General features: G+C 48.5%; 1 protein-coding gene across 4 annotated transcripts in view; it reads right to left on the reverse strand.

Moving 5' to 3' along the window:
• The window catches only part of MYOCD (myocardin), a 99887-nt gene extending 96059 nt beyond the window's left edge, over positions 1–3828 (reverse strand). For 2 of the 4 annotated variants that reach the window (XM_059149042.1, XM_059149041.1), the window contains exon 1: positions 3433–3828. In XM_059149042.1, coding sequence (XP_059005025.1) covers positions 3433–3487 — 55 coding nt within the window. In that variant the 5' untranslated portion in view covers positions 3488–3828. The remainder of the gene's footprint in view (positions 1–3432) is intronic. The other 2 variants (XM_059149044.1, XM_059149043.1) reach the window with 1 other exon arrangement.
• Positions 3829–10738: the final 6910 nt, after the last annotated feature.

A 10738-nucleotide genomic window follows, 5' to 3' on the forward strand; every position in this document is an offset into this window, starting at 1 on the left:
ACTTATTAAATCTGACAGCCCTAAATTTGTGGAGAAAGGAGGCAAGATCATGGGTTTGCCTTTGCGTGGACTGTTTGAGTCCGAAGAGGGGACGAAAAAGCCAAAGAAATATAGCCGTTCTCTTGAAGGGAGTCCAGGAACGGATCTCTCTCTCCTCTTTTGATTCTTTGTGCATTGTGTGTGTTTGTATGTGTGTGTGTGTACCCACAGGTCGGAGTCTGAGGTGTGTTGACACAAGGATTATGATATTGATGGTCACGGGTGACAGAGATACTGGTCACAGATATTGACAAAACAAGTGAGAATTTTTAGAAGGTAAAAAAGTGATCAGTCTAAAAGTAATACTACTTACTGCATTTATAGAAACTACCATTTATGTCCAACAGCTACACAGCCCCATCACAATTTTGTTTGCTTCCAGTTTTTGTGCGTCTTCATAAAACCATAAAATGTTATGAAAGGGTCTGCAGGATCACCTAATCCAAATCTGACATTTAAAGGTTAAGTAACCGAGACTCGGAGAGAGGAAGTGACCAACCAGGGATCGTGCCCTGTCATAACAATATTTTTCGAGGGCTTACCACGTACCAGGCATTTTTAAAATGCTCTGCTTTTATCATCACATTTAATCCTTGCAACCGCCATATAAACAACCGTTATTCGGATAAAGCAAATTGCGGCAGAGAGAATTATGACATTTATCTAAGGTCAAGGTTATACAGTTGGAAAATAGAGATGCCTGCAAAACACCCAGCTAGTTTGGCTCCAGATTCGCACACTCAACCATGAAACCCCACAGCCTCTCAAGTAAGAGAAGTTTATATCATTAAATATGTTAAAACATGCAAAATATCCCAGTTTACTGCTCCAGATTCGCACACTCAACCATGAAACCCCACAGCCTCTCAAGTAAGAGGAGTTTATATCATTAAATATGTTAAAACATGCAAAATATCCCAGTTTACTGCTCCAGATTCGCACACTCAACCATGAAACCCCACAGCCTCTCAAGTAAGAGGAGTTTATATCATTAAATATGTTAAAACATGCAAAATATCCCAGTTTACTGCTCCAGTAGCAGGATTTTGTCCTTAATAACAAGGACACATGAGCATAGTTTACAGGAAGCTGGTTGGCATATGCTCACTTATAAACAAGCCCACAAACATGGGACGTTTTGCTGTGATCAGAGAACAATTTAGTTACGATTATTTTTTGAAATAATTTTAATTAGACACATCACGCCAAGGTATACCAGCAAACCCAACACCGTCAGTGGGACAGAGTTTTACGAATTTACATTAGGAGTAGCGCCTGAAAGCAAAGAAGAAAAAAGCAAATGGAGCAGAAATGAAAGCAGAGAAGAGGCTTTCCCAGTCATTGTTAAACACAGAAGAAAGGATGTTCTCTTAGGAAGAGGCAGGCCCTCTTTGCTATCAGGCTGCCTACCCAAGGTCTGAGCTGGTACAACCAGCCAGACTTGATGTCATTATATCCAGGAAGAATCATCGAGGTCTGCAACATGACATTTACTTGGTTTCACATGCTGCTTGTTTTTTTTGTGTGTGTGTGTGTCTTTCAGGAGATTATCAGCCCCTTGTATCTCCAGTCACCAAAGTGCTTTGTCCATTTCTAGCCCCCAGTTGGGCTGTTTCTCAAAGCTGGAGAATTAAGCATGCCTATATCTGTGTTGATATCATGTCTTCCCCAAGCTACCCTTTCCTGTGATGCAAAAGTCTGTCCAAGCTTAGCAGAAAAGAAAAGAAAAAAGGAAAAAAGAAAGAGAGAGAGACAAAAGAGAAAAAAAAGGAAGAAAAAGAAAAAGAAAGCGAGTAGGCAACTGGAATTCTCAGAAGCTCTAGGCTCTACCTGGGAGACTCCAGGACTCCACTAACCTGCTAAATCAGTAATTAGGAATTCCCTCTCCTCCGCTTTCCCCAAGGAAGGATTCCTTGATGAGTTCCCTAAGACTGTTGTGCAGTGCTCCTACCAAGTACTTCAACTCCTTTTAGAGACAAACCAGCCCCTCCCCTGCCCCTTCCATGGACAGAGCCAGGGTGCATCCCAAAATGAGCTTAGCTTCTTGCAAAAACCAATCTGCATCTTCTCTTCTTCAGAAAGGTGGCAGTGTTGCCCTGCCGTTTTGACCACATTACACAGCAGAGGCAAGGTCTCTAGCGGATTAACAGGCCAACCAGCGCACCTCGCCAGGGAAAGGAGAGGAAGGACATCATCCGCTGTGGAACCCAACGCCTGGCAGGTTCACCCGGGAGCCGCGGCGCACCGAGGCTAGCGGCCACGGAAACTCTTGAATGGTCATCTCCCTTCAGCAGTACAGAGCCTTAGAAAACCCCCAACAGACCCCACCGATTATCTAAGAGCCAGAAGCCTCTAAGGAACTCCCAGATGACCCTTAACTTTCCGACACCCATTTTTGAAACACGAATCCCAAGCGAAAACACTTGGTGGTCCCATTTAGCAGAGCTGCGGAGAATCATCGTAAACGAGGCCGGCATCCTACCATCGGCCACCTGTTACCGGGAACGTTCACATAGAAGTTCTCGAAGTAATCCACCTTCTAAGTAGGAATTCTGCCATTTATTGAGTGGTTTGTCGCCGCTTTATAAAACCAATATTACACATAGCGCTGTTGAGAAAGAACTTCAGGGGGCGAGCGTCTCCCTGTCTAAACGTGGGGACCCACATGTTGATACCTTCCTTGGGCGCCTAGACCAACACTTCATGGCGAGCGGCTGGACTTCCCCACTGTCCCTTCCACTCACCTTCACTCCGCGTCCTCTCTGAGAAGTTTCTGTATGCGCCACTAACACAGAAATTTTGGGGGGAAAATTCTCCATTTATAAATATCAGATGGTTTGGGAAAAAATATTTGTGGCACTGGACTTTTTTTTTTCCTACAGTGATGTCATCCTAAATACTTGGTGTGCTCCAAATTTGCTATTTTTACTTCCCCCAAGTGACTTTTTTGGGAAATACATTTGTTTGGATTAGCTACATTTTAAGTGACCCTGTATCTATTAATACACAGCGTCAGGTTCATCTTCTCAGCAGTTACAACTGATATTATGTAGCTCTCCAACTTGAAATCCCTTATTTGTTCATTTTCAAAGTCCTTCCTTTCTGATGGACCCCTCCAAAATTTCTATTCACAGATACAGAAAAAAAAAATGAAATAAAAACAAACAAAAATCACATCCAACATTTCAAAGCACTGAAAACGGAAGACATTTGAGTTTCCCGCCCCCCCTCCCCAAACCCCAAAGTCAAATAAAAGTCTTCACTTTCAAAAATGTGCTTTGGCGGGGGACAAAGTGGAAGGAGCCACGGCCGGCTTTGGAACACTGGTTGGGAAGCAGTTGTGAGCTGCAGAAGAGGAAAGTTAACAAGAAATGCTAAGCGACTTAGCCCTACCTGATCTGAATTTGCTCCTAATCAGCAAAGAATGCTCAGACCCCAGGAGTGTCATGTTGAGCCTCAACGAGCCGCTGGTCCCTTGGCCAGACGCCCCCTGTTTTCCACCAGGAACGGGCTCCCGGGAGCCCAGCGGAGCGCCGCTAACAACCCAGAACGCATCCAACTCTCCGGGAGCGCCCCTGGGTGGGAGGACCGCGGCGGCCGGCGGCCGAGACTGGTGTCCCCAGGCAGCCGGCGGCTCCCCCCTCGCTGCGCGGGGCTAACTGACTCCTAGCCGGCGGGACCCTCCTCCTGCGCCGAGTCCGGCCGGCCGCGGCGGCATCCCAGGCGTGCCCGGCTGATGTCATAGACTGCCAGCGACCGCGGAGTATCGCCACCACGCCTTTATGAAGGGCTCAAGTTTGCCACCCGATACTTTTTTACTCCTGACAGCAGCTCAGCCAATCAGGCGCGGCGAGCCCCAGCCGGCGGCCGCCCGGGGGGAGCGGCGGGAGCGGGGACCCGGCCGGCGGCGGGTGGGCGGTGCGCGGGGGCGCAGGGGCTGCGCGGGGGTGGGTGAGAGCCTCCCGCGGCGCAGGAAGCGCGCGCGCGCGCGCACGCGGGGAACCCAGCGGGGCTCCGGACCCAGCGCGCTCCCACCTTCTCTCCGCGTTCCCGGGCCTCGGGGGCGCGGGCAGAGCCGAGCGGCCGCGGGGAAAGGGAAAAGCTTTTCATTTTCCGGGGTGGATGCGCGGATCCGGCCCGGGGACGCAAGGCCCTCCGTCTCGGGGAAGACACAGCAGCGGAACGGACGTGGGGGCAGGAGTGTGGGACTCAAGGAGGGAGGGTCTCAGGAGCGGGGGAGGGGGTCAGAGCTGGGGTCGGGCTTAGCTTGCAAAGGCTCTAGGCTTTTCCTACGCGTGAGTCCCTCCTTCGGGGAAAAGTCTATTCTGAAGCCCCAACGGAGTTACTGGACGTCTAGAATGTGCCAGGGGTTATAAGCTCTACCTGATCTGAATTGGCTCCTCATCACCAAAGAAGGCTCATCGGGGAGTGCAACAGGCTCTGCTCTCAAGAAGCTCACTCAGTAGGTGATGGCACTGAAAATAAAACCGAAACTGTACCTACATGATGTTGGGTTAAGTTGATTTATAACCTTCTACACGCATGGGCCCCAGATCTCCTGGATCACATACGTAATTGCTTAGGACTCAGGAGAACGCAACCCTTAAAAGGTTAGGGGGTGACAGGTGAAGACCTGATAGGACAAGCTCCTGGGACAACTTCTGGTGTCCTGAGTTCAGACCTCTGCTGGAATGCTCTGATCCTTGACTCCATTCATTTGCATCAGACCAGTCCTTTGTGCACAAGTCTTCTGAGCAAGGAAGGCCCCTGCCTGGGTCAGAAGGGAGGCAAAGCTATCCCAGCCGTGTTCCCATTGGGAACCGCATCCTGGCCGCGAGAGGGTGTCCAGGCAGGTGGAAGGTACTGGAGCATCTCAGTGACCATGTTCCATTTCCACACAGTACACAGTGTGTTACTTTCCTAGTTCTGCAGTAACAAAATACTGCGAGTTCTGTGGATCAAAATGATACAAATTTATTACCTTGCAGTTCTGGAGGTCAGAAGTCTGAAATGGGTTCTCACAAGCTAAGATCGAGGTACGGTCAGACCTACGGTCCCTTCTGGAGGATCTGGGGGAGAACGGTTTCCTACCCCTGTTCCAGCTTCTCGAGACCAACCACGCTCTTTGGCTGGTGGTGCCTTTCTCCCATCTTCAGAGCCAGCAGCGGTGCACACTAGCCCTTACCCATCCGGTGACTCAGATCTCCCAACCCCCACTTCTGCCTCCCTCTTCCTTGCTTTTAGGATGCTTGTGATTACATTGGGCCCCCCTGGATAAATCTGATTGCAAGGTCAGCTGATTGCCAACCTTAATTCCTTAATTAATGGTACCTTCATTCCCCCTTTGCCGTGGAGTGTAACAAATCCCTAGGATTGAGACGTGAGCAGTGGGGAGGGGAGACATTATTCTTCCGACACAGAGTGACCCCCTTCCTCCTCCTAGCGTTCCTGTCCTCAGTCAAGCCCCAGGCTCCTGGTCTTCAATGGAAAGAGGTCAAGAGGCTGGGGTTTGGGAACCCAGGACCCGGGAGCCTGGAGGAATGCCAGTGACTTCGAGCTGCCTGTGGTCGGGGAAGAGATCAGTGACATAGGGAATGTTGCAAGGTGATCCGAGTAGAGAAAAAACACATTAAAACGAAAACAAAAACAAAAGCCCCAAACAGATTTTTCTCCTGAGGGCCGTAGGGCTGTGAAGAGGTCCACGCAACTTGGCAGAGAATTCTTTTTCAGCGAAAGTTGTTCATGAAAACAGCTGGAGCCAGCATTGAAAGTAAGGGTCTGCGTGACCTAGGGGAGTTGGACAGGAGCACATTGTTTTCCCTAAGCTGGTCTGACAGTGTGTGTGTGTGTGTGTGTGTGTGTGTGTGTGTGTGTAGGGGAGCTTGGTTTCTTTTTTGAGTGAGTTTGGGAAATGCTAGTCACCAAAATGTCAATTTTCCCATCGCAGCCCAGAGTTGCTGACGTCTGCCCGCTGAGATTTATGTCCCCTACGGTGTGGACTATCTCTGGATATAAATATGCTCTAATGCAAGCTCATCCTTCCTCCTCCTCCCTGGGCAAGCATTTTTTTTTCCTTTAAAGAAAGAAGTTTGGAGAGGCTGTTCCCGAGGGGAAAAGATCTCCAAGCAGCTATGAGAGCAGCAACGGGATGCCACCAAACTCTGTCCTACTATTTGACATCTTGATGGCCTTTGTCCCATATACCATGCGACCCTGGGACTTCTGTCCCAAGCCTGTGATGTAAGGTGGAGGAGGGAAATGAGCTGCCTGTGTCGGGTGGCTCTTCATCCGACTCTGAGCTCCCTCTGTGACCTGCAGTGAGTTATTGAAGTCTTCCAAGATGGCAACTTCCAGTAACATGACGTTGGAAATATTTACTTCTAGAAAGGCAGGCAAGTTTAAATGAGGTAGGACATTGTGAGTGACCTGAACAATCCTCCACGGCGTGTTTTGTGTTTTAGGTCCCTCTCTTTACCCTCCCCTGACCTCTGATCATTCTTGATGATTCCAAGCAATCCCGAATCCCTGTGCTACGGCTTTCCTTTAGTTCACCAAGGGTTATCTATGACTGGGTAACAAAGTACCACAAGTGTAGCAGCTTAACACAGCCCACATGCTTGCTATCTCACAGTTTCTGTGGATCAGGACTCTGGGCAAGTTTAGCTGGCCGGGCTTAGGAGTTCGTGGGGCTGCCGTCGAGGCAATGGCGGGGTTGTGGCCTCCTCAAAGGCCCAGCATCCTCTTTCAAGCTCACGGGCTGAGTAGAATCCAGCTCCTTGCAGCTCGAGAGCACAGCATAGCTTGCTCCATCCAAGCCAACAGGAGAATCTCTCTTTCACAAAAGACCCTTTTAAAGGACTCCTCTGATTAGGCCAGACCCACCCAAGATAATCTCCCTTTTAATGAACTCAAAGTCATATCATTAAGGAAACGTCATGGTATCTGCAAAACTCCTTGCCTTTGGCCAGATCACATAACCTAATTGTGGCCATGTCATCTGTCACATTCAAGGGCCCCTCCCGTGCTGAAGGAGAGACGGTTATTCAAGGGTGGGTGTAACTTGCTGAGACTCTGCCCTTCACAGCTGGGGTCCTGGGCCTGCAGCCAGCTGGGAGTGTTGAGTCTGGAAGCGTGAGTCCACCGCCCAGCTCAGGGTGGTCAACTTGAACCCCAACCCTGTGTGGACCTCCTTATGGGGCCACCTGGGGACAGGGGCTGGGTTGCAGGGCACAAGTGAGCAAAGGGACAGGTCACACATGTGGACCTCAGGACCTCCAGTTCTCTTAGCACAATCCCTCCACCACTCTAAGGTCATCCCTGTCCTCTTGGACCTCATCGTCTCCTTGTCCTCAATGCCTGTCCCTGGTATCATCTGCTCTCTGTTTCCTCTTCTATTCTTTCACATGTCTGATGAGCAACTTGAGGGGAACATTTCTGCCTCTTTCATCCATCCATTCAAAGTGTGTGTAGGGGTCCATGCAAGACACTTTGGCGATGGTGCTGGTTAGACATACACCTTACAGGCGGGTTTGCACATTCCCATGATTCGACCAGTGATCGAAGAGAATGTGTTGGGGAGACGGGTGTCTGCAGCAGACCCGACACACAGGACTGGTCCAAATGGGGCAGAGAGGACCTATAGCCTGGGCTGACCACAGCCGGACAGAAACTTATTGCCATTCCCTCCGGATATGCAAACAAACTGAAAACCCAGGGCAAGACGTTCCATGTATTGGTTTCTAAAGATGTGAGTGACTAGTAGTAATTTCAAAAAACAAAAAACAAACAAAAAATACCAACTCTTAAAACACAGTGCAAGCCAACCAGGGGCCGATTCAGGATGGGGGACCTGAGCCTTATATATCTGGGTCAGGGTGGGGCGCTTTAAAAAAATGAGTGCCAAATCAGAAAGGGGATGGTTCATAAAAGTGTGGCTTTTGACCAAAATTGAGAAATGGAATCACAACTATGACTGTAGCATGGAAGACTCATATCTTTCCGTCAACTGACCAGAAATGGAAATGCAGAAACGCTTCCTACTTGCATCCTGGCTTCCCTTCCGACCTGGAACTCTCTAGAATTCACAGCTATTCCCAGCACCCCCAGGGCCGGCGTCAGTGGGAGGAAGGACCCTGAAGCAGAAGCTTCATTAACCTCATGGTAAATCCATCTCTGGGGCCAATAAAACATGTCTCCAAGCCGAATGAGGCCCATATGCTTCTGCCAAGAAAATCTGGTCTCTAAGAGGCTCCGTGACCCCAGGAACAAGAGTGAAATTCATGCTACCAAGTTACCAATTTAAGAAATTACCTGCTTAAGGAATATAGCCTCAGCCTGTCAATTTTGTTTCAGTTTCAATTCCAGAAGTATTTATTAACTGCGAACTGTGTTCTAGCCCTGCGGGGGCTATAAAATAACACAGCCATGATCCTGGACCTTCAGGGGCTAAGGATACAGAGGCCAGGTATTCCCCAACCCCCAGCGCATCAGAAATCCAACATCATTATTATGCTATCATTGGAATGAAATCTCCGATGGAACTCATGAGGAGTGCCCTATGAATATAACCTGTTTTCTTTCATGAAAGTGAACGGAGAAGGACTTCTGCCTAAGTTAAACAAAGGCTTTAAGTTAAACAAAGGTAAAGAAAGTAGTTTCAGTTGGAAGTTATCCGTCACAGCTCCTCGCTCCCCTGCCTGCCAGCAGTGTTTCTCACCCTGTCCCCCTCTCTTAGCCTGTCTCCATCCTTGCTCATGCCTAAGGAAAGGGAATGCAATTCGATCATTCTGGTTTAAAGCCACTGAGCTGGGCCACGTTCACTAGAGGGCAGGGTCACTGCGTTAAGAAGACGTGCCTCCCTGTATTGCCTCTTCTTAGGCTGCTTCCTGGTTGCTGTTACTGTCGAGAGGGCGGGGAGAAGCGCAGATCAGAAGCAAAAAAATGTGCATTCTGACATGTGTTAGTATTTCTTCAGCTAGTTTGCACTGGATTTATGCAATGACTGTGTCCTTGGGGGCGCAGGGTATAGCCAAGAGGCTCGTTGCGTGGCTGTGACTTGCTTGCCCTAAAGAATATGGAAGTTTGGGACGCCTGGGTGGCTCAGTTGGTTAAGCAGCTGCCTTCGGCTCAGGTCATGATCCCAGCAGCCTGGGATCGAGTCCCACATCGGGCTCCTTGCTCCGCAGGGAGCCTGCTTCTCCCTCTGACTCTGCCTTCCACTCTGTCTGCCTGTGCTCGCTCTCACTCTCTCTCTCTTACAAATAAATAAATAAAATCTTAAAAAAAAGAATTTGGAAGTTTGAGGTGCGTGTTGCACAGAGCGGGGCTCATGGTTGTCCTTCACGAGTGGATAGATGGAATTTTTTTCATGCCAATTCTTCAGGCCCCCTCCATTTTTACCCTGTACTTGGAGGGCATATGATGATGAATAACCTTTGTCTAGGGGGTTAGGCATTGTTTCCTTTCTCTCAAAACTCTTGCCAAATCTGTATGTCAGCCTGAAATTGTTTCTTTACATCCTAGACCCATAGATGGGTCTACGTTCTAGACCAGATGCTTTCTACACTAGACTTTACAAAAAGAGCCCATATGTCCATCGACAGATGAATGGATAAAGAAGGTGTGTGGGGGGCACCTGGGTGGCTCAATGGGTTAAGCCGCTGCCTTCGGCTCAGGTCATGATCTCAGGGTCCCAAGATCGAGTCCCGCATTGGGCTCTCTACTCAGCGGGGAGCCTGCTTCCTCCTCTCTCTCTCTCTGCCTGCCTCTCTGCCTACTTGTGATCTCTCTTTGTCAAATAAATAAATAAAATCTTTAAAAAAAAAAAGAAGGTGTGTGGTGTGTGTATATATATATATATATATATATATATATATAAAATTATTACTCAGCCATCAAAAAATGAAATCTTACCACTTAGAACGACGTGGATGGAACTAGAGGGTCTTATGCTAAGCGAAATAAGTCAGTCGGAGAAAGACAATTTTCATATAATCTCACTCATATGTGGAATTCAGGAAATGAAACAGATGAACATGGGGAAGGGAGGGAAAAATAAAATAAGATGAAATCAGAGAAGAAGACAAACCGTAAAAGACTCTTAAGTCTAGGGATCAAACTGAGGGTTGCTGGAGGGTTGGTGGGTCGGGGGATGGGATAACCGGGTGATGGACCTTAAGCAGGACACGTGATGTAATGAGCACTGGGTGTTATGTAAGACTGAGGAATCACTGAATTCTATCTCTGAAACTAGTATTACACTATATGTTAATTAATGGATTACAAAAAAAAAAAAAAACAAAACACCAACAGGTACAAAACCTAAACTTACTGCTCCCTCTCGCCAAGTTTCCCTACAAAACCCATCTCTTCTCCTGCCCTTTCTATTGAATGAACGGGCAAAGTATTCACTTCATGTCTGGCTTGGGAGCTAGCCCGCCATCCACCCCTGCATTCTGTCCATCAACAACCTGCCGCCGTGCCGCATCCATTCTTCCGAATTCCTCTGGAATCTACCCCTTTAATTTGTTCCTGATGCCTCTTCCTTACTTCCAGGCCTCCTTGCTTTTCTCCCGGTTTGTTCCAAGTGTCTCTTGAGTGGTCTCCAGGCTACCAATCTTTCCCAGCTCCAGCCGGTTTTCTGTGATGTCATCAAAGTATGTACTAGCGATGACAAAGAGTTTTGCAAACCTGGAGGCCC

The sequence above is a fragment of the Mustela lutreola genome, chromosome 15 (assembly GCF_030435805.1).
Source record: "Mustela lutreola isolate mMusLut2 chromosome 15, mMusLut2.pri, whole genome shotgun sequence".
NCBI classification, from domain to species: domain Eukaryota; kingdom Metazoa; phylum Chordata; class Mammalia; order Carnivora; family Mustelidae; genus Mustela; species Mustela lutreola.